We start from the raw sequence: 25,219 nt of genomic DNA on the forward strand, positions 1-25,219 counted from the left end.
AATCATTCAATCAACTAATAACTGCAGATAAGAAAAAGACAGAAAGACCCATTTGTTCCTATGTTGTCCGCAAAATGAAAACCTAATTAATAAAAACTTGTGTTTGGAATTGTGTCCCATGTTCCTGAAATCTATATATGCTATAAAAATCATGTATGGTGAAATGACTCATCCTTTCAAGGAAAATACTGAATTTAAATCAAAGAACTCTTCAGATTTTTTTTCTTAAAGATAAGCAATAATTTATTCCTCTTTCATTTTCACAATTATCACATACTGCCCAGCTACATGACCAATGCCACTACGTAACACAGGAGAATTGCCCACCTACACTTTACTTAGACAAATACAATTGCAATTTACAGATTAAATGTACTGTACAATGTGTTGTTGGAAAAATGTAATTCTTATCTATACGATGAGATGTGGTATATGATTTATAAACAGATGCACTCTAAGATGTAAAACTTTAAAACTTGTTAAGCCAAGGATACAGTATAAAGCATTTTGTTTTGGTATTGTATTGTTACTAAAGTAGAAAAAACAAAACTAGAGAAATAAATCCAGATCTTAACTTACAGGATATGTATTAGGTTAAGAAATTAATTGGCTTCTCCACTTTTTTTTTTTACTTTTTTTTTTCTTTTTTTTTACAAATGAATAATATGAATATATTTCAGGATAAAGAAAAACTGCCAGATAAAGAAGGTATCATTATATGAAAACCAAATTAAAAACTACCAGGTAATTTTGCTTACAAAAAAGGTCAAACTATAAACAGTCACAAAATATATAAAAATGCCACATTGAACGAGGCAATCGTACTCTACCTAAACTGGTAGTATACTCTCTGGAATAAGTTGTGTTCATACAGTAGTAACTGATAAAAAGGCATTGTGCACTCTTGTGCCATCTGGAGATTTAGCACCATGTGTCATTAGTTCTTGGATTGTCATCCAGTTGTCCAAGATTTTCTTGTTTCTCTTTTTCATCATCTTTTTGTGACTCAGTTCAATAATGTTAATTTCCTTTTTCCCTTCGCTGCCACTCTGAGGACTTTCTTTAAGACACTCCAGCCTACTCCTCATCATGAACTCCCGCCGCCTCCTCTGCTCCTTGGCTCGCACCAAATGCTGCTTCCGCTCTTCTTTGCTCCAGTAGCGACCCATCTTCATCTCACTCATCGTATCATCATCTGTTGTCATCCCGCTGCGCTCCTCTTTAATTTTTAAGGCACGTTCCTTCAGGATTCTGTCTCTCACTGGTCTCTTTGTGATGTACCTTGTCCCGTCACTCCTTATTTTCACTTTCCATTCCATCTTGGGCTCTGCACCCTTCTGCGTGTCCTTGCACATGCTCACCAGGCTGAGCTGGCTTTGGGCATACTCCACAGCAGACTTCTGCTGGATCAGCTGCATATAGCTTTGATAATGCTTCGCATGAGCAGGTATATTCCCATACCTGTAAGAAGAGCTGTGATATGGAGACAGGTAGGGAATGTGCTCACCGCTCTGCTTTTCCTGGTCTGTGAACTTGCTGCTTTCTGATGCCAGCGCTGCTTCCTCGGCAGCACTGTTTTGCTCAGTGGGTTTGGATTTGGTTGAGGTTATCTCCCTGTTGCTCTGTCCTGAGGATGATTGATTAGACACGATTGTGCTCCTCAGGTTTTTCCTGTTGGTGATGCTGATCATCCTCTGGAGAGAGTTATCAGGGGATCGCTCCACTGTCAGTGGAGTGCTCCTGCAACTTTCAGCTGTGTTGTAGGCGCTGGAGCTGTCCTTGTCAGATTTCTCAGGGTGCTCCATGATGTCATCCAGTTTACCTCTTTGTACATCTATGCTGGTGTTATAATTCCTGAACCCTTCGTCGTGTAAAGCCCATATGTCTCCATATTGATCCCTCACCTTTTGGAGCCGGTGAGCTTGCATAATATTCTGACATTCGAGTTCAATATTCCTCAGTTCCTCATTGAGTAGTTGCAGCTCATGCTCTACTCCATCTTGTTCTCTTCTGTTGCACTCTATCATGCTGCTCGAATAATACAGGTCGTACTCCCCGTGGTTTCGAATCTTGCACTTCAGTTCCAATAGCTGCCGAAATCTTTCACATTCCTCCTCTGGGTTTCCCACGAAATCAGATTCAATGTATTCCCCAGACACAAAGCTTTCATTGCACTGGAGCTCAGCGCTTCCTAAGGTATCTTGGCTGTGGCCCAGCTCCCGTTTGCTCTGCAGGGTTGCGTTGTTCTGCTCTTCAGGTGCGTTTTCTTGCTCCGAGCTCTCGTCGTTACGCAGACTTTCATCTGTAGGTCCCACCCCACTGTCCTTCTCATGATTGTTGGATGATGAGGTTGCAGTGTCTGTAGTGCCATCCTCCTCTTCATGTTTCTTTGGCTAAAAAAATGAGCAAACCAAAATGATTACCAAATGCAGACCACACCACACGAGAATATTTTCCAGCTCTGTTTTGCTTAAACAGCTGGGATCTCATTTAAGCTGAGTTAAAACAGATCACTAAACAGCAGAACAGCAGTCCTACTGCTCATAGCTTTTAAACATTTCTGAGAGTCACGCTGTGGTGGCCATACTGAGTGAGGTAGATGAATTACAGCACTAGTGACATATTTTCTAAAGTCCAGAAGGAAATATTTCCCTCTCTAGCTATGCCATCTCTTTGCAGTGCTTAAAGATAATGATCACCAGATGGTGCACTGTTTTTTATTCTGGATTATGGCCAGAGACCGGTGGAGCTGAAATCCAGTCAAACTTGGAAAAAAGCTTCAGTACTGGTATAATTTTAAAAAACAGAGAAAGTAGCCAATCAAACAATGACTAGTACAACCTAAGAGGGTGCAAAAAGATGACTTTCATCCTTGGTTTTTTTTTTGTTTGTTTGTTTTGGTTTTTTTTGTTTGTTTGTTTTGTTTTTTAAACCAGTGAACTCCTTGTTTGATCTATGGAGGGTTCAAGCTTGCAGAAGACCAGCCTGTTCTACTTTACCCTCCACAGCCTTCTCTCACACTTCTTGTAGTCTTTTTCCAAAAGATTGTTCATTTTGAATTGTACGACTTTGCTTAAGTACACCTCTCTGCACAGTATCCCTGGAGACCATTTTTGTTCCCCAGTTGGAGTTTACGTTCCTTAGAAATGAAAACTGCCTTTTACCACTAAGGGTAGAACAACACTGAATGTTTGCCATGGGCTTAATGTCAAGCTTTTAGGCTGTTGTTTTTTAATTCACACTCTACTCAGTGTGTCTAACTATTTATATTCTCAACCTATTTATATTCTCAAAGAATGTGAGACAATACCACTCTGAAAACAGAGATGCTTTTTATTTTTCAAACTGGATAAGCAAAGAATTTCCCCCTACTCCCCTTTCAGAGCAATCATTCTGAGTGCAATTTATATGGCCTGCTTGCCACAAAACTAAGTGTACATAGTACCAACCAAACACTGTTTCTCTTTTAGGAGGTATAATTGCATAATTATGTATAATGGTAGCAATAATCAAGGGAGAAAATAGGTACACTGCAGCCACTGAAAGGCAACAAACTCAAAGAGGCTGCTGTCATAATTCCCTTTTTCTCTACTTTGACAGACAGTAAAAGAGGATGAAAATGTCTCTCCTGTCTCTTCATTTCTCCTGTCTTCATGTGCATCTCATGACCACAAACCCTTCAAGTGGTTTCCTTTCTTCAATTGTAAGGAAAAAAATAATGGCCTAGTCTCAGAAAAAAAAAATCACCTCCACTTCAAAATGCAATTAAATAGTGGAAAATAAATATTGAAAGAAACACAACGCAAGGATAATTTGGCATCAGTGATAGACCAGGTAAAAATTTCTTAAAAGATGTTTTAGCAATTTGCTGTCAGACAAGATCTGCAAAGAGAAACTTAACTTAAAATCGTAGCATACATTTTAGCTCATCCTTTTCTACATACAACATGCAGCTGATAACAAAAAGCACAATATATGTATAACTCTCATGGAGCTTTGGCAGCCACACCAACAATATTTGCCAATTAGTATCTCTCAGTCTCCTCAAGTTGGGAGAAACTCTGCTCTTGAACGTAAATGTCATGGGAAAGAATGTATTATTCTGTGTTACTCAAGGGATCATCAATATTTCTTGATGTTGTAAGGTAAGAATTTTCTAGAAACTAGATTTTGAAACTGCAAGGGACAAAGGCAGACTTTTATGAAAATTCTGCAAGTTAAAAAAATTTAATGGTATGTATTTTTCCCATCTAAGATCTTCACAGATCTTTCTACTTATCCACTTAAAAAACAATTTAGTTTCAAAATGTTGTATTTTACACAAAAAACTCCAACAATGTCTAGAGAAATCTTCATGAAAACCAAGAGTAACCAGAAAGAAGAGCACCTCAACCAGTCAAATGGCCGGGCTTCACCACGAATGCTGGAGATTTAGGTTTAATTAATTTCATATTTTTCTAGTTTACCTCCTTTAGGTGAGTGCTGCCACATAAGTTATTCTGGTCCCTTCTCTCATCTGCTCTGGAGCTACTCCATCTTGTATTGACCTCCTCCAAACCCATCCACAGAGAAGTCACTCCAGTCACAGAATCACAGAATCTTAGGGGTTGGAAGGGACCTTGAAAGTTCATTCAGTCCAATCCCCCTGCCAGAGTAGGGTCACCTAGAGCACATCACACAGGAACATGTCCAGGTGTGTTTTGAATGTCTCCAGCGAAGGAGACTCCACAACCTCCCTGGGCAGCCTGTTCCAATGTTCTGTCACTCTCACAGTAAGGAAGTTTTTCCTGATGTTTTTGTGGAAATTCCTATGCTTCAGTTTGCACCCATTGCCCCTTGTCCTATCACTGGCTCTGTCCTCCTGACACTCACGACCTTTACGTATTTATAAACGTTGATGAGGTCACCCATCAGTCTCCTCCAAGCTGAAGAGACTCAGCTCCCTCAGCCTTACTTTGTAAAGACAGCAGTCTGGGTCACCTATACTGCACCCTTGCCACTGCAATACAAAGGGACAAGATCTGCTGTCTGACTCTGAGAGTGAGTGACTTATCACAACCTGCATCCATATGACAGAGTGGCTTATCCATACTGTGTTAGCATAGTTATTCAGCTTACAGGAGCTGAGGTCTATGATGCTTCTTCTGATGTCTGCAGCTTGGTGTCACACCACCAAAGCATCTATTTGAGCACTTCTGAAAAAATCCCTTCATTTATCTATTGGTATAGGTGTTGAAACAGACTTTACAGGTCAAGCCACGCAATCAACACTTCTAGTGGCTCTTGTTTTCCATACCACTTTTATCAACAATTCAAACTTTGCTCCTCCAACTTGCACTTGATTTAGGCTGACTGAATGTCATAAGCTGCCATCTACTCAAGTTACACTATCTATAATTCCCACATGAACACACACACACAAGACGTAAAGCAAGCAAACCCTCTCTTTCCAGTCTAACAGAAATCAGATGGGTGGGATTGATTTGATCAAATATGTCTGTAGTACAGTCTCCTGAATGTGAGGTAACTTGGGTTCCCCTGCCCGTCAGGAAGAAACAAGTCCCTGTACAATCAGATTCTTCTCAATCTAAAGCAGACATCCACATAACATTAAATCTTTCTCCAGTATGTGGATACTTGCAGCTAGTTCAATTAAGAAAATGGAAAGTAATACAGATATTTATTGTACTGCATGGTTTTGAGATATCTTTTTAAAAAAATCCACTGTGATTCAGGTACTCCCTGGCACTTCTGTCTTGGACTTGTCATGCTGGCCAGAGCTCTTAAACATGTGCAGGCTGAGCAAGCTTTTACAACATGAGATTATTTAATTTTGAAAGGCAGCAAGCCTAATTCCAGGTTAAGTCCCTTCTGAAAAACAAGAGAGACTCTCCAACTGTCAGTGCATTGCTTTTGTCAGTGTTATCTATTATCTATTCCAAACAAAGTGTTTGTTTTCAAAAGTACATTGTCAATCTCTTCTACAATTACTTCTGTTTGAAATACCAAAGGGCTCCTCAGGTCTCATCTATGCAGTGAGAACTCAGATAATGAGAAGGCGAACCTGGTGGTGCGTACAATCAAGTAATAAATGAACCTCAAAAGATTCTGCGTTTCAGCTCCAGCAAACATTTGTGCCTATAAAATGGCTAATCTTGCAGGAATTCAGGCACTGCTCTATTCTCATTTTACAACTTATGATGTACATTGGGAGTCAAAACCCAGGCTGCTACTGAACTCTGAAGGCAGTGAGATTCAGTCAAAGGTTTTAACAAAGGTAGCTGCTGGGATCTCTTTTCAGTCTCTGACTGTGAGAAGGGAGACTGACCACAGTGAGAGGGATCTCCAGTAGCAGGTGAACCACAAGGTACCCCATCCAGCCATGAAGGAAGATTGAGGTTGATTTCAGCAGTGTCCTAAAAGGCAAAATGCTCTTCTGCAAACAATACTGTTCTTTTGAACAGATCTCTCTCAAAAGATAGCATTCCCCAGATATTTTTACTGCATTTCAGCTCTGAATGAGCTTGAATTAAATTTTTTAATCCAATTCTTCCTCTTCTTAATAGGTTTTAATATATTTAATGATACTGATATGAATTTCTGCATGGCAAATGTATGGTATTCTTCAGAAAGTTACCTCTGCTGAACTGCGATGTTGTAAAGGAGAAGGAATACAATGAGCTACAAAAAAAATGGAGAATTGCATCTTTTCTTAAGGTTTATTGGACTATTCTATACAGAAAAGATAACAATTCTTGATTAAATTCTATACAGCAGCTCAAAAACATAAAGAAAATATGCTACTACCTACTTAATTCCTCTATTACAAAGTGTACAGATTTTTCTGTGACAGTCCATACTAAATGTTAAAATGGCATTCTGTAAAACAGACTTGTATTTGAAAGGATATTCTGCTATAGTGTCTATTTGTTCCTGCAGCTCACAGGATTCATGATGACAGATGATTATTAAGCCAGAGGACTGTGTTTTGGTTCACAAAAATCAAGGCTGGCGATAGAGCAAAATCCCCATGGCCAACCAGGAAGCTTGAGGATACTCAGCTTGGCCACAGGCAGCTGCAATGAGAGTGGTTTCATTGCTCTGGTGGATTATGTGATTCACCTCAGGAAACTGCTGGGTCTCCCAGCCTAACAAGGAGTAAAGAACCAGTTTTCCGACTTGCCGAGTCACTACATAGGAGTCTAGAGGGACAGCAGCTGTCACAAATTACTGATGCCCCATTACACACCAAGATGCATTTGGTTGATTCAATTACTCATCAAAAGGGCAAAGAAATGTCTAACTGTCCTAGAATTACTTCAAGCAACCCAATGTCAAATACCAACAGAATGCAAGTGACCATATTTCTTTCAAGTGCAGCTCTCTTCTATATAATATAGTAATATGAAGTCTCAATAGGGGGAAAAAAAAATCCCTAGTATAAAATCCCAATGGGGAATAAATAATCTTAGTGAAACCATTCTGGAGAATATCACTGTTTTAACAATCCACAACCCAAATTCACTGAAAAAGCTAATGCTTGACAAGAACTTGGGAGTGGAAGGTCACACCTATGAATTGATTTAAGAGGACCTAACATACCATGTGAGGGGCTAGTAGGGGTTTGTAAATAGACCTGCTCAAGAGCTTCCTCCAGAAGTGTGTGTGTGTTTTAAAAGATCACTGTGCCAAGGAAGTTGCTTTGCAAAGAACAAGTGTTCTCTCTGACAGGGAAATCTTTTGCCATCCAAGATAAAATTTTTGTTTAAAAATATAAACAAGATGTCAAGTATCAGCTCAAAGCTGTGCAGCAACTCGCACATTTAACCTGGGAAGCCAAGGCCTGGACCACTGCTTGGAAAAGAGGGTCATAACTAAAAGGCCACTATAAATCCTGTTGCAATGCTCCCTTCACCTCTGACCTTGGAGTTATTCCACTTTGTGTAAATAATTAAATGCTACTAAGATTAAGGATTTGTAATCTGATCTATCATATTCCAGATAATTGACTTAATTATTCTGTCAGTGCTTCTATCCCAATGAATATTTAATTTATGTACAGTGAATAGCTTTAATGGAAACTATCAACTACAGTAGTCTAAACCCCAGCATCAAGACTGGAGGGGGGAAGGTAAGGAGGCAAGAGCCCAGATGCTCATTCAGGCCCTCAGTGTAGACCAGACAGTGAGGTATTTGAAGCTCCCTGGTTTCCAGGAGAAGGAAGGCTCTCACAGTCTTTCTCTCACTCTTCACCTCCAAGAAAAATGCCTCAGGCTCTGCTTTCAACTAATTCAGATGGGTGAAAAACTTGTAAATCACAAATTTCTGTGGGTAGAAAAACAGTTTCTCCCCAGCTGCCCATATACAGAAGCCTAGAGATGAAGTTGGATTTTATTTCCTTGGCCCCTCACAGGTGTGCATGCTGATAGACCATCGGATTCAGGTGTGGATAAGGTCACGCATGCCTTCCACAACTCTTCCCTTGATGAAATGGTATGGCTGGGGGTGTGCATGCATCTTTGCCACAGTCACATTGCTTACAGCACATATGGGCAGGTAAAAGTCAGGATAGCAGCAAGCTGAGATTATGCGAACAATAGGCTTATTTGTCTCCATTAACAAAACAAATGCTGAGCTGTGAGCTGTCGGTGTAAGAAAAATACACTCGTATTACCAAAACACCTGTTGTTTATTTTAAACACCTCTTCCATCTTGTTTTGCAAGCTCTCTGGTGCAAGGGTTGGCTCATACCTCACGTATACAACAACAGGGACATCTATCTCAACTTCGAGCTCTAGGTACCACGTTGATAGAATTAATTATAAAAAATACATAAAATATATGTAAAAACCCAAAAATAATATAAAACCCCCAAACACTTCAGAATTATAGAAGGAAAGCAATATTATTCTAAGAGCTCAGAGAAAATTAAAAATCTGCGCTTATCACAGCTTCCTGAATTGTTTGTTTGATTGTGATACTGGGCCTCAGCATCTGCTGTTCTCCTTTCCCTTACCTACAACACACCAGAGTTCACAGCATTTTAGAGACAGAACACTATCGAAGCCTTTCACTCCATTTTACAGCATACCATTTCATTCCCTATTTCAAAAAAGTATTCCTAGCAAAATTTCAAATGATATGCTTAGTAGCAGTCTTACCTGCTCCACCTCGTTGGCTGTGTACTGCATGGCTTCATTATGTTGCTCTTCCAACATTTCCAGGTTTAACTCCTCTAAGAATTCATTCCTTTCATCATCCAGCCACCCTTCTTCCAGCTGCAAAGAATACATTAGTACATTACATTACATTAGCAGGGACACATGCTAAAACAGGGTAAACCCACATAACAATGCTTGACTAGTTCTTTTTATCCTAACGATTCTCTTCAGAAAGCCAGGTGGTAGGAGTTTGTGTCTTAAAATAAGAAGAAAAAAGAAGGATAAAAAAAGTGGGACTCTCATGTTTTTTATCCTTTCTTGAAACAGTATGACTGATTTTCTCTCATAATGAAGGGGACTGCACAGCACAGACACTATTTTCTTTCAAAAGGTATGAAAGGCGCTGCACACAGTCCTGAAGCTGTCATGTTCATTACTGCCGAGAGCCACCATGCTGGAGGAGCATTACTAATAGGGCCAGGAGGCAACCAGGCTCTTTCCCCTAACAGGCTCCATCTCAGTGCTGTGCTCTGCTGCTGCCACCTCAATAGAAACCTTACGTTGCCTTTCTGTCACTGTTTTCCCATTGATCTTGCGGGTAAACAAACAAAGAGAGAAAGGTGACAGAAAGACGTGGTGATTTGCAGGGAGGTTATTTTTGTTCTCGCGATGTGCCTGGAAGCAAGGCTTAGTCGTTTGTTTGTTTTTTTCCCTCAAGTGTAAAATAATACTTTGACATTTGGTGAAGATAGGATTGCAAAAGGACAGGAGCAGATGCTGTGTTTTCTGTCAAGTGGGTATATCCTTTCTCTGCACCCACTTTACAACCTTCATGTCCTCCTAAACTGATCAAACAGGCACCCTTGGCCTAAAACGCTCTTCCTGCAATTTTGTTCATTGCACACAGGTGTGCATGTGGCACACATCCATTTGTATTTGTAATCCCTTGCCAGATGGCAAGGAATTTGAAAAGAAAAATATTGGTCAGTGGCACTCCTGGTTATAACAATGGGATAGTAGCAGAAGAAAGCATTTTTGTTCTGCCACTGGTGAAGGAATCAGAGGAAGTTGACAAAAAGATACTATGAGATAGAAGTCTCAGCATTAGACAGTTACAAGAGTACCAACTATTCATGTCCTGAGACATGAGCAAATTAACACAAGCTAACAACTACAGCAGAAGAAGTACCACTGTCTCAAAGCCAGGAGAGCTCTGGCCACTGATGCCAGTCAGAAAAGTTACACCAGACCAGCATGTAGTAGCTCAAGCTACACAAGGAGTGATTGATGCTGTGTGGTACTTCTAACTGATTACTGGCAGGAAACAACTGTTCCCTTCACAAACTCTGATGTGTTTTTATCCATGACAATGAACTCATTCCTTTTATGAAGAACATAAGCCTTTCACCATTTTCTTTGGCAAAGCCAGCCTCTAACAGCTTGGGATGCGTAGGAGGCTTTTTTTCTTCAGGACATGTAATTTTTGTTTGTCCTTAATGGGTCTTTCAAACCATTCTCTGAAACATCTGGTGCTGGCCACTAGTATTGTTTACTTGTCTTGTTTGCTTTTTTCCCCAAGACAAACATGAACACAGCCGTCCTCTACTGTAAAGGATGCAGTTGATTTTCCCTCATTTGAGGAAACTGCAGATTAACAAATCTGGAGGATGAAAGATGAATCTCACTTGAGTAAATCTGCTGCTTTGATTGTGGCAGACCTATTACCTAACTAATGAGAATGCTAGTAGTGTGGTGTTATAGCTTTCAGATTTAAAATAATACATGGCTTAGTATACTTGTGCACTACATACACTGTGTGCACATACACGCATGTGAATGCATGTGCCTGTGCCACATGTTTACACACTGAACAGGCAGTGCTCTGTTTCAAAGCTTAATTAGTCATTGGCATTCACTGGGCACATAAATCATCAGAAATGGTTTTCTTCCCTGTTACTGAATGAATGTGCTCAGCAGTCACCCTTCAAGACAGCAGTACTGCCACGACCATTTTCTATCTAGAAATAAAAGCCTATTCAAACCTCCTATCTTTCACTACAGTCAAAGCAACCCAACTTGTGACCAACTTGATTTCTGACATCCCACATTTTTTTTCTTCAGTTCTGTATGCATATGTTCTTAAAATACATAAATTAAACAAACAAACCCAACACTAAAGCCAAAAAACAAAGCAGACTATTATAATTTGAAAGAAGCATCCATACAGGAAGCTATTTGGGTGCAGCTAAGTAATTCCTTATCTCATATTGATAAAACTTTTTCTTGTTGACCAGTCTAAATAAATACAGAGGATGATCTTTCCCTGGACATGTATTTTATAAACAGGTAAGTTTCTGTTTCCTATTGAAAACCCAAGTCTTAGTGAAAAACAGTAGGAATAATATTGAAACAACTCTTTCAAAACTTCTGCAACTTCCAGTGGGGGCGATTCCAGAAAAACATAAAGGAAATGAATACTGAAATTGTGAATCTTTTATAACTACTGTACTCAAGTAGAGAGTCCAAGTGGTGCTGAATTACACTTACTCAATTTAATTTATACAGAGTACACGCTAGCAAGACTGAGAATATCAGATCAATAGCATGAGAGACAAACAGTAACATAACCAACTCTGAATTGTTGGCAGATGGAGAGAACAGGGACAATATAATGTCTTTTTGCTTTGCAATGGCCTATAAACAGAATATAAAGGGAAGTACAAGCAGTACTCTTCTTCCACTCTACCTCTCCTTCAGTCTGATCATAAAACTAACATCTGCCCTCTCTCATGATATAAAAAATTCTTGGCATGGCAAGATTCTTGGCATGAGCATAATTTTAGTTTTAAAACTATAGGAATATTTCTACACGTTTTTGAAAATACACCTTGCAAGATACAATCTGTAAAGCACAAGCAGGTTTTTGTGACCAGGGTGCTTCAAAAACAGATCCAGGTTTGCTGAATTGTATTGCAGTGAAAGTTCCACATCTGGTACAAAAATTAACAGAGCCATCACCAGCGACCAGCTACAGCTTTGTGTAAGTTCATGTAAATGACTGAGGTAAGTACAGGAAATGTATCCCCAGAACAAACAGGAATCATCTAACAATGATACATAGTTTTCAAGTTCTGCTTCATATTACACTAATATAATATTAGTGTTGTCAGCTTTATTTGCACACCTGCCTACTTTACATGCTGGAAGTTAATGGCTTAGTTTTGGGGAAAACAAGCCCTTGTTATGTTATTTTTCTATATAATGTTATTTTATTTGTTGGCTAAACAGGGGCAAAGCTTTGCAATTATCTGTTTCTTCCTTTTGCCAGGAACTTTGGCATTCCTATTTCTCTGCAGTTCACTGCTTCCAGTGGCAGTGAACGTACAGCATAACCTGGGCTCTGGCTCAGTGCACCTATTTAGTCTAACCTGCATCTCTGGTCTTGCAACCAGCAACACAATTTTCTTGCATTCTTCGCTGGAGAGTAACGCCACTGCCTCTTCCCGATTCTGGACATCTTGGCCATTTATCTAGAAAACAAATTAAACTGGCACATTAGTTTCTATTTCCACAAAGCAACACACAATACAGGGCAGATATCTGCTCATTTGTGCTGAATGTATGGACGATGAAACTCGCACAACGGGCTCATCTTCAGCCCCTCAGTGGTAAGTGCCTTCACTCAATTATGCGCTTACTGTAAGAGCTGTATCGATCGTTGAAGGATGGCGGACATCAGAGGAAGCAGTTATGTTCATAAATGTCCAACCTGCGCCCTGGTAACATACATCTAGCAACACAATTAACCAGCCCCTGACAGGTGACGTTCATCTTTCTCCGTTCAGAGTAATGGAAGTGTCACTCTGAGATAATAGTGCTGGTGGAAGCGAGACTGGTAATGCTACAGCTGAAATCAGTCACACTATGCTGGTAGAGAGCCAATTAGAGCGCTACGGTATTATCTCTCACCAGGCAATACTCACAGGCCATCGCTTATTGCTGCACCATTTAATCATTTTATATTTGTGTGGACAGCTTAGTATCCAGAACCACACAAAACATATGTATCCCCTTTACAAGAGGATAATCAAAATAAAAGTGGTTCTCCAATGAGAGTGTGCTTTTCCTGCTAACTTTCCCTTATTCCGTCACCTCATTAAAACAGCCTTGTCTATGACTACATGGTAACAAGCACACTTTTAATTGTCCAGAACCCTTTATTGAGGGAATAAAATAGAAATCTTATTTTCCATGTGTGTTTTTTTTCTAATTCACAGCACAAGAAGTGGATTATTCTCATTGTGGCAACAAAAAAAAAGCAGCCCTTGATCTACTTGAAAATGGGTGAGAACAAAACTGGAAGACAGAATGATCTGAATATCTGGGGGAAAAAAAATCTTGTAATGGGATTGATTTCAAAGTAGCAGGAATGTCTTGGTCAAAATGTATAGAGAAAGTTGCATTTCTGCACCTATGTTTGGCCTGAAAAGCCTTGGCTTAAAAAGAAGCTTTAATTCAGATCAAAGAAAACCCCAGTGTAACCTGATTATCTCACCAGCAGTGAGTAAAATGTCTCTAAGACCCCTCAAAGCTTACATGAAGGGGGCTGTGGTCTGCTGGAGAAGAGAAAGCCAGTTGTCAGTGTAGAGTTGCCCTAACCCAAAGAAGGGGATATGCAACCACAGAGGTGCAGGAGCAGATCACAGAATCACAAAATGGTTTGAGTTGGAAGGGACCTTAAAGACCATCTAGTTCCAAACCCTCTGCTATGGGCAGGGATGTTTCCCACTAGAGAAGGCTGCTCAAAGCCCCATTCAACTTGGCCTTGAACACTTCCAGGAATGGAGCTTCCACAACTTCCCTGGGCAACCTGCACCAGTGCCTTACTACCCTTACAATAAAGAATTTCTTCCTAATATCTAACCTAAATCTTCCCTCTTCCAATGTGAAACCATTACACCCTGTTGTATAGCTACACATCCTTCTAAAAAGTCTCTCCCCAGCTTTCCTGTTAGCCCCCTTCAGGTACTGGAAGACTGCTATAAGGTCTCCCCGGAGTTTTTTCTTCTACAGGCTAAACAACCTCAACTCCCTCAGCCTGTCTTTATAGGAGAGGTGCTCCAGCCCTCTGTCATCTTTGTGGCCCTCCTCTGAGGTATCTCCAGCTTGCACAGAACATGCCCAGCCATGGTGGCTGCTCCAGCGATTCTTATCAGCCGAGCAAGTCCTCGCTGACTCTGGAAGCACTGGTCCTGCTGGCCCCACACAGCCTGGGGGTGCCCACCCCACACCAGCTGCATCATGAGAGACAAGAATGACTTCAGCCTGCCACATGGAATCTCAGCCCCATGGACAGCACTTGTTGGTCTGAAGGTTCATAGCTAAAAATAGAAATAGTTAAGTCTCACTGGGATTGTCCCTATAAAACTTTCCCCTTGACTTTCTAACATTTCATCTAAAATACCCAGGCTGTTCTCAGATGTATAAGGAGACTGTGAATGTGACTGGAAACGTGTGAGGTTTGTGAGAACGAGAACGGGAGAGTTTCAGCCTCAAAAAAGTGAGGCAATCAGCCGTAATTTTGTGAGAAATACAAAAAATAGAGCATCCCTCCCAGCCTTAACCAATGCCATCTGCCACCCACAGAAAGTGCCCCCATGCTCAAGGATCCATTTCTCTCCCAGCCTCAGAGTAATCCCCCAGTAATGGCACTGTCACCTTTTATTTATCTGAGTTATCTCATCAATAAGAGTAGATAGAGGGTCAATGTGTTTTCAGATATGAAAGTAAACCCCACATAACTCTCTGGGTGTTAACATTAATGATCAAACTCATAGCTATATATCAGCACTGACATAAAAGTCATGCTCCAGCCTACAAAAGGACAGCAGAATTACCTATGCTTTTTTCTCACCCCCAGAGTCTTTCCTCACAATTGAAATGAATTTCATTAGGAACTGAACAACATTTGCCTGAACTGCTGTTTACTCTCCACTCCTTCCAGAAATTTTAGACAGCAAGGAATGGGGCAGAAAATCATAGAATCATAGAATGTCTTGGGTTGGAAGGGACCTCTAAAGGTCACCTAGTCCAACCCCCCTACAATAAGCAGGGACATCTCACACTACAACAGATTGCTCAGAGCCCCATCAAGCCTGACCTTGAATGTCTCCAAGGATGGGGCCCCCACCACCTCTTCAGGCAACATGTTTCAGTGACCCACCACCCTCATATTAAAGAACTTTTTCCTCATGTCCAACCTAAATCTACCCTCTTCTAGCTTGAAACCATTACCCCTTGTCCTATCGTTACATACCCTAGTGAACATGTCTTCCCCAGCCTTCTTATAGGCTCCTTTCAGGTATTGGAAGGGTCCCCCTGGACATCTTCTCTTCTTCAGGCTGAACAACCCCAACTCCCTCAGCCTGTCTTTGTAAGAGAGGTGTTCCAGCCCTCTGATCATTTTCTTTGCCCTCCTCTGGACATGTTCCAACAGGTCCACATCCTTCTTGTGTTGTGGGCTCCAGAGCTGGACACAGTACTCCAGGTGAGGTCTCACCAGGGCAGAGTAGAGGGGCAGAATCACCTCTCTCCATCTGCTGGCCACACTTCTTTTAATGCAGCCCAGGATGGAGTTGCGCTTCTGGGCTGCAATTGCACATTGGTGGCTCATGTCCAGCTTTTCATCCACTTGTACTCCCAGGTCTGTTTTCCATAGGCCTGCTCTCCAGCATGTCTTCCCACAGCCTGTATTGGTATCTCTGGTTCCCCTATCCCTGGTGCAGGACCCTGCATTTGGCCTTGTTGAACCTCGTAAGGTTCACCTGGGCCCACTTCTCCAGCTTGTCCAGGTCCCTCTGGATGGCATCCGGTCCCTCTGGCATATTGACCGTATCATCCAGCTTGGTGTCATCAGCAAACTTTTTGAGGGTGCTCTCAATGGCAGTCTCAATATTATTAATGAAGATATTAAACAACACTGGTCCCTGTATGGACCCCTGAGGGACACCACTTCTCACTGTTTTCTATCTGGACATTGAGCCATTAAAATGAACCTACATTCTATTTCCTTATTTTGAAATGCATAGATTAGGAATTAAAGTTGTTTCTACTCAGTTGAATAAACTAGGTTTTTTCTGATCTTTGAAAGTTTAAAATATCGTTATTTCCTGTTTGCTTTCTTCAGCAGGTATTTTATAGAACAATACAGAAGGCAATGCACTGACTTCTCCATTCCTAGCTGCACACCATGATGTGGTTCCATCACTCAAGTACCACCTAGGAGCTCACTGTCCTCACACCACACCATCTGATCTTCATGGGGAGGGAACACCATCTGTCCTGTGAACGTTTTCACATTCCCAACCACATAGAGAACAAACCAGCAGCCTCTCTGTGAGCCCTGACATTAAAACGTAACACTATATCCTCTGCAAAAGACAGGCCACCTTGGTAAGCCAGCTTGTAGACTCTGTTGGGTTAGCTAGACTCCCAAAGCTCATATCAGGGTAAGAGATACAGGTATGGGATTCAGCGAAGACATTTCTTGAAGAAATTAACAGACTGCAGGGGAGGAACAGGCTGATCTTGTGACAAACTGAAAGCCCATGTCCTAAATTAATGAAGGGCAATTATGGGACTGGTCACAGAAAAGTGACTTGTCACATCAGGAACTACTTCAGGGGCTTCAGCCTTAATGATTCCCCTCCTCAAGCATGTTAAAATCAAAATTCACGAGAAAGCACATTTTTTGTATGAAACTCTTACCATCTATGCTCAGCATGAGTGAGTTTCACCCAAATTTATGCAATTGGTGAATGATCAGCAAGTCTCTGACACCCATATATATGTCTGCAGAATCACTGTTTAGAATCTGACACTGAGATGAACATATTGGAAATGGGATTTGCTAATAAATATGGCAAAAAAAGACACGAGACATAAGGCATAAGGCAGAACGAGTTTGTCATTCTCATTTTTCCGTACACGCACTCTAGCTCCTGGCTATTGTGTTAAAAAACAGACAGACATGGATTTTCTCATCGATCACAGTAACAAAGAGAACTACCTTCCCTCATTAACAGTCCACAGAGAAGACAGCACTGCATGTTTGTCTGAAGAAAGAGTTTAAGGGAGAGTCTATTGTCACATACTTGCAAAATCCGGTCTCCTTCACGGATCCGGCCATCTCTGGCAGCAATGCTGTTTGGATCAACCTGCAAGGAACAATATCCGGTAACTCAACATGGAGAGATTTTTTGGTGGAAATGATAACAGTTGCACAACTGCACAATTTGAAAAAATACCATTTTTACTCTGTACAGAGACAGTCTGATGTTTCCTTTAGAGTCATATGTGCTCAACAGTGCTTTAAAAAAAACATAAAAGCTTGTTTCAGATAAAAGCCAGAAGACAGAAAGGCTTGGGAGTATATGATTTTCAGATTAATACTTCCCTATGCCACTGTCAGGCATTAACCTTCGGCTGTCAGAGCACAAAGAATTAATGACAGAGTCCCTCTGATCTGGAAGTTCACTGTGGACTGAGGCGCTTCTGCAGCAGTTGATACCTCTATACAAACGGCACTGTCTTTGGGAAAAGGGTGGGTTTATTTTTCTTTCATGGAAATATTTACAATTAAATGATTATCTCAGTCATCACTGTTATTTTCTCTGGAATTCTGCAGTTCCTGAGGAAACAGCAAAAAACCCAAAGGACCTATATTGTATAGATCACTCAGAGGCACTGTATATTGCTCCTGGTCTGAGTCAGTTAATTTTAAGTTAGTTTAACTTAAATAGATGTTTAGGGCTCCATTAACCATTTATCAAAGTCACTATAGCTCATCCCTGAGCAATGACCTATTGCTCATTGCAGGGCAATTCGATCTATCACCTTTCACTTGATGGGTATCTTAAATCATTAATTTTGCCTCATCATGCCATAAGCTGTTTTTTGAGTCAAGCATTTGGTTTGCAGGTTACATCCTTCGCAGCTATCAGATATTATTTTCTCCTGGTGCACTGTCATAGAAAAAAAAATATTCTGAAGTGCTTAATCAAGTACAAAGGACAATATAACTACATTCTTTTCAAAAGATCTGAGAAATTTCTACCATGCAGGAAAACCAGCATGTTTCAGACATAATCCTGGAGCGTATTAAGAGATTCTGCATTTTCTTTGTTCTCACAAGGTCAAACACACATTAACAGCAGTGCTTATACAACTAGTGGAAGACTTATTCTTGGACAAATTTATATCAATGCCTCATTCTTGTTCCAAGGCTGTGCTTTTCAGCTGCTTTGACACTGCTGCTGGCCTGTGAATGTGCAGTCTTGCCTTCATAGCCATTTACTGATAAACAGGAGAATTTGCTCTGCCAGTCTTCTCTGTCCATGAGCTTTACTCTGTTGAGAATCACAGAATAATTCAAGTTGGAAGGGACCCCTAAGCAGAATTGAGTCCAACTCCCTGCTCCTTGCAGTACTACCTAAAACTAAACCATGTAACTAATAGCATAATCCAGACAGTCCCTGAACTCTGACAGGCTTGGTGGGTGCTGTGACCACTTCCCTGGGAAGTCTGTTCCAGTGACCAACCACCTTCTGAGTGAAGAACCTTCTCCGAATGTCCATATTTGATTCAAGGTGTCACAAAATGGACAATTTTGGAACACAGTTCATGCAGGACAATCACCAGTGAGCTTGGACTCACCAAGGACAGTGGACTCACAAGAGTTCCACTTTATCCAGAAAAACACTCCTCTTTGGATGACTGGAGGCTCAAAGGGAGCTAGTGTTCAAGGAATTATAGCGGACTGACCCTATGAAACACTACCACCCTGTGATATAGGCTAGATGTCATGTTTTCCTGGTGAAGCCAATGAAAACCTGAGGGTTCATCCCATCTCAGTATCTGGGATTCTATTTTTTGTCTGGTGAAAAAAAAAAAAATAATAAAAAAAAATTAGTCCTTCTGACATATACCTCTCCCAAGCTACTCTCTCCATCCATCTGTGGTATGTCTATGTACCACAACTGTAACAAAACCAGAAATAATAAAATAATGATTATCCACTGTTATGATCACCAAGGCTGTGGCAGGGGGAGAATGCCAGAAGGGCATGGAGAACGTGCTGTTCTCCTTAAATATTCTGCCTGATTTCCTTCATAAGGGCAGACTTGTTGCAAAATTCAGATCATGCTCAGACTGCTTTGGACTTCCCTAACTATGATGTAGTTAAAAGCATTCACATTAAAGAAGCTCATGAGTAATAGTTACACTACTTGGGCAACAGAATTTAAAATTAATAACCTAAATAAATTGAAACTGACATGTGATGGCTGATGGCTGACATTTCTGCACTCTAGTCTCAGAGCACTTGCTCTTACATGTTTAGTCCCTCCACCATGAGTATCTCCCATGCTCCTCCCCATTGCTATGTCCTTACCTCACTGACATAGATCCCTGTGTCCTCCTCATCATCAGTTCTGTAACAGACAGTCAGGCCCAGCTTCTCCTGGCTACTGACGCGGCACAGCTCCACCTCCTACAAGAAAAGACACAGGCTTGTATGGTGGCTTTTGCCATGGGTGGAAAAAATGATGAGGCACAAGGGAGCACCAAGCTGCTGACACACTCATTCTGCAGGACATCCTCACACTGAGTGATCTACTCATACGGCCTAGTCCCAACACAGAATTTTCTGAGTGCATCTTTAAGAGGTAAAATATTCCATGAATTAAGAAGGAAACTCCAGTACATCGCAGGTTCAAGCGATATAGGAACAGTTCACCAAGACATGTTGAACTTTGAGAAGTTCATATGGCTATGCATCGATTTTGCAGGTTTTTTTGCTTTTGGATAACAGAAGCTGACTTACAGTATATTACATAGTCATTTTAGTCCTATCACACCAACTATTGATTTATAGGATATAAGACAGGCTGGCTACACATCAATCAATCCATCACACAAGTGCCACTTCCTTCTAACAGCAATCCAAGCCATAAAGCAAAAACACATTAATAGCATAATTCCTTCCCTGGCTAGGGAAGTGTAGTGCCACTGCTTCATTGCAGAAGCTGTTAGATAACAGAAGGATGCTTCAAGGAATCTCCTGTGGAGCTGAACAGCCGTGACATCCTCCTCAATTGTGAGATGATGCAGAAAACATATTTTTGCTGCCAGATGTCCCAGTAGTGGTATCTCATGAAAAGTGCAAGTTTTAGGGCAGATGGCACAGTGATAACTGCTACATACACCCATCTGAGTTAAGCATCTTTAGGCTTTCATGCAGGAATCATTCACAAAAATGCAAAGCTGCACTTGTTTTGAACGCTGTGAAACAAATAATTGTAATAAAGCACAATGAATTCAGTAACACAGAGTATTAGCTTGTTTGTAAATGGGAAACATTACTTGATATTTTTATTTAAAGGAAGTCTGCAGGTGACACTTGGGGTTTAACAGCTTCTGCTTCTCATGGCTGTGCAAAAAAAAGGTGAGATAAACCCATGCTTCAGTTCTCAGTCTGTGATACAAAGCTTGTTCCTCACCCTCTCCAGAGATTTCGAGCAGATTAATCCATAAACGGGCACAGCCACACAGCAGTGAGGACTCAGTACTGAGATGGATCAAGCTGTGGGGACCAGGTGTCAAAATACCACAACTTACAGAAAAACCTGCAGTTCACACATATGGGTTAGTCAATGAACCCTGTGCCATTTTAATTTCAGCTGAACATCCCTCACAGAGTGCACTGTTATGGCTCGCTCCTCTGCTCCCTCACTAACGAGTATCTACAAGGGTTCAGTACCTGTGTAAACCATATAAACCTCTCCCTGGACTTTGCACACTTAATGTCTTCATGAAAATGTAGACAATACCATGAAACTTGTAGCATTCTTTAGTTTTTCTGAAATATGGCAGGGATTTTAAAGAGGGTGGTAAGAAGTGGAATTAGTTGCCAGTCCACGTTATAAGTATTGGGTTTGAAAGAAGAAACATAGGATTGTGTTTTATTAGGGAAGAGAATTGCAGTGACCTGATTTTGGCATTGGGAGCAAAAATATGTGTACCGGAGGGAGGCCTATTCAAACCGTGTAATTATTGATGCCTCCAGAGGGAAAGAGCACTTGACTAAAACTGTAATATTAGGAGAAATTACAGTAACAAAATGGCTTCAATTACAGCAACAAGGTATACTTTTAAGGAACAAAGAAGCTTGTGGTCCCTTGGAGGCCTATAAGGAAGCCTAAATACACCATAAAGGACTGAGACTGGGACCTTTAAATCAAGGCAAATGAGGAGCTGTGCACAAGCTGAAATCCATTGACTTTCATTGTCCTGCCAGCACAACCTCCCGTCTTCCCGAACTGAGCCTGGACAGGGGCCCCAAGGACTGCTCTGAACGTAATTTCTTCGGTTGGGAATGACCTTGAAGTTCTTGTGGATGATTTGTCTCAAAATGTTACTAAAAAGCTGTACAAGTGTTTCAGGCTGAAAACAAACAGAATCCATTCCATGCACTGGCTCAATGAACAGTATAATGTAACCATTTAGGGCACGAAAGAACAAAGGAAAACGAGAATGACCCTAGAGGCTCCATCCTGGGAGTCCAAAAAGCTCACTACAACCGTCTCTGGGAAACAGCTGGTGACAAATGTCAGCAACTATTATCCTCTGACTGGGCTGCATCAACCCTGGCTGTGCACAGTGCTGGAGTCGCCTCAGCTTTCATTTTCTTGCTCAGTAACAGAGCTCAGAGCTGAGATCTCCACTCAGTACTCTTGGGACTACCTCCTTCCTAAATGACTGTTGTATGGGGTGCGGTCTCATGACTGCATGTGGCTGTGACCACTTAGAAGCTATAGATACGTACAACTGAGATACTGGTACTTAAGTGTTAAAGGCCCAAAAAACATTTCATGTTTTTCAGTCTAAGCTATATACTCAAGTAGTATCTTATTCAGCATGAGGGAGAAGCTGGATGAGGAGGTCTCTTGCGTTGCATTAAAAGTCATTCCAGGTAACTGCAGAACTATACTCGTGACATCTTTTTTACAGCAAATAGAATGCACCCTGGTCACATTCAAACAAATTAGGGTTGACAGAACATCTTTGCAATATAATAAAATAACTTTGTATCTTTACATAACAAGCACATCTGAAACAACTTCAATAGAAGATCAGCAATTAAGACCTAGAGTACATGGACCATCATCGGATTTAGTGTCAGATGCTTTTTAGTGTTGTTTTTTTTCCAACTGGTCTTTAGCAGAAGAAACACTAATTTTGGCAGCAGTCATGGGTTTGCAAGAATGTAATTTCCTTCTCTGAAATTCCTTTTCATACATGCACATATGCAAACAAACGCACAACCATAAGTATTTTCTTTCTCTTTGGGTTTTGTGTGTGTGCATGTAGTGACTGAACCTAAGTCTTCAAAATTCAGCATTTTAAAAATCTGCAAGAAACAATATTTGGAGATTCACAAAGTGTGCTGAAAGACAGATGGTGGAAGTAGAGGGACTGAGGAGAGAGCTTGGGAGATGACAGCCTCCCCTGCTTTTCAGCACCCTGGGGCAGCCACCTCTCAACATGAAGAGTATTCTGCTGCCAAAGGACAGAAATAAATGCCATATCTTTGACTTGCTCCCTCTTTTCCCTTTGTGGGCAGAACAATAATTCAGTGCATTGCCACAATGAAGACAATACTTAAATGATTTGTTTGAAAGATAGACATGGAAATTACAACAAGGACTATCCTGCCTTGAAAGACTGGGATGAAAACTTTCAAGGTAGCTCAGTTTTTCAGAAACAGAAAAGACAATGAAGAGGTGTAGGTCATGCTTCTGAAGGACTGAAAACTGGTTATATTGGTCATCTTCTAAAGTGATGGAGTAGGGGCTGTAGTCTCTGGCTCCCAGTTAAAGGCTGTCATTTGCTTCAGTGATGGAAAACCAGATTACAGGCTGTCAGCCTCAGGAATCATAAGACCAAACAAGGTGCAGTCACCTCTCTGGAGAGGGAAGGCTAGGTTAATACTGTCATTTCTGTCAAGTGGTAGAGGAGTAGATTATAAATGTCACCAACTAGGCTGTTGGCTTTCTAGAATTGCTGAAAAGAGGTTAAGGGCTACTAAAGGAGACCTTGTAGAAGTTTACATCAGTTTGCAGTTATAGTGGGTCTTTCTACTAAAAGCTAGAAGATTACAAAGGGTAAAGCTGATGGTCTGTTAGACCATGAACCCTTCAGTGATTGTTCTTAAACAGCCTTTCTGGGGCAAAAAGAGGTCTGAACTTTTCACATTTTCCCTCCACATACTGGGAAACAGATTACAACCTAAGAGGAAAGTTGGCAGAATTTCTTCTTGCCTAACCCAGAACACGTTGACAAGAGTTATCTGACAACTCTGTGCTGGAATAACTGCACACATGGAAAGCTTGCTCTGACCCATTTTTCTTTGCTGAACACTCTGCCAATGGTCTCTACTAAGCCATGCACACCTTGAAATCCTTCCACCACTTCCTGTCAGGATAAGCTACTCCTTGTTTCACACATTTAGATTGTGACTGAGCTCTACCCCCATCTCATCCCTGTCTGTCAGTCTCTCTCGTCTCCATTTGAACCATCTCACCCTGGCACCCTTCTCCACTAACTCAATTTTTCTGTCCTCATCTTCAAAGCTCTCTTCAGCTCACTCTTTCTCTAAATGACCCTTCAACCACGTTAACCAACAGCTGTCTCAGCCTTTTCTCCCATTTCCTCCCAAACTTCTCCATTCTCAGTAAGTGCCCATGCCCACACTGCCCCCACATCACCTTCCTGTTACTCTCACCTTATAACCCTGTTAACTTACCTATAGAAATTTGTAAAGAAATTACTGCCTGGTAAGCAGGAAGCCCCATCTACTAAAGTAACCACTTCACTATGTATGGATCATAAATACAGCTATGCAGTACCAAAATAACCTATTACTACCCCTACTTAGTTGTCCTTCCCCTGTCTCATCCTCTGATCCTTTGTTATGTCTTTTCACAGTTCTGTGTGATTGAAGAAAATTTGGTAAAGGTGGGAAATAAGGCAAAGAAATTAGAGCTCAACATAAACTAGTTTCAATGAACAGCAAGCTAGTCTCCTCGCAAAGCAGGAGACTCTCAAAGCCCATACAACAACTTTCAGTGTTTGGAGACAACTGTGTGGCTTTGAAACTCAGAATAAAGATCACAGAATCAAAGAATCATAGAACTATTCAGGTTGGAAAAGACCCTTGGGATCACTAAGTCCAACCATCATCCCTTCTCTATAAAGTTCTCCAAAGAAGAAGATCAAGAAAGATCAAGAAATGCAATTTTTTCTGAAAAATAACTGGGTGTATTTTAGATTACTGGACATACATTTTATACACTTTCCTGGATGATGCTCTATACTGAGGAAGAGAAATGTCCTTAATTTCTCAAAATCATCACGATTTGGAAAAAAAATTAAAATTAATAAGGTCTTGCCTCATGTGACAATTTTTTAGCAGGTTTCCAGAAGTTTTCTGCCTTTAAGACCCTGTTCCCTGCCCAACTGTAACTGCTTTGCTGCAGTCACCTCATATAGCATTTTGTGACTCGTTTTCCTTATCTATAAGCAGAAAACAATGCAAACATCATAAGGGTGGCAGGACATAAAAGAATAAACTATTAGTGTCTGAAAGATACTGCAGAAATATTATAAATACTCTACACTCTTCCAACATTCCCTGTCTGCCTTTATAGCAATTGTTGCACACCACTAAAAGGGCCAAGAGAGACTATCAAAATCATAATAGCTATTGAGTTCCCTTCACCCCTACAGTATATCAGAGTAATAGGTCCCATGAACTCCAGTAACACCATGAGAAGGGACAGAATGGAATCAAAACACAACAGTATTTCTCCTATACAGACAGCATGTGATCGTTTCAGTTAACATTTAAGTCCTCATTACGATGAGAAAATCATCTCACCTTTGAGACATAGTCAAATACCAAATTAATTTTAATGAGTGGTACTCTCCAGTGTAGCAGA

The 25,219-nt window shown here is 40.9% G+C and overlaps 1 protein-coding gene across 1 annotated transcript in view; it reads right to left on the reverse strand.

Moving 5' to 3' along the window:
- Positions 1–253: 253 nt before the first annotated feature.
- PDZRN4 (PDZ domain containing ring finger 4) overlaps positions 254–25,219 on the reverse strand; it is a 244,046-nt gene continuing 219,080 nt past the window's right edge. Inside the window, exons 6-10 of the mRNA XM_051608902.1 lie at positions 19,612–19,710; positions 17,315–17,377; positions 12,590–12,691; positions 9,162–9,278; positions 254–2,393 (exon numbers count right to left, since the gene is read on the reverse strand). Coding sequence (XP_051464862.1) covers positions 867–2,393; positions 9,162–9,278; positions 12,590–12,691; positions 17,315–17,377; positions 19,612–19,710 — 1,908 coding nt within the window. The 3' untranslated portion in view covers positions 254–866. The remainder of the gene's footprint in view (positions 2,394–9,161; positions 9,279–12,589; positions 12,692–17,314; positions 17,378–19,611; positions 19,711–25,219) is intronic.

This window comes from Apus apus, chromosome 1 (assembly GCF_020740795.1).
Source record: "Apus apus isolate bApuApu2 chromosome 1, bApuApu2.pri.cur, whole genome shotgun sequence".
Lineage (NCBI taxonomy): Eukaryota > Metazoa > Chordata > Aves > Apodiformes > Apodidae > Apus > Apus apus.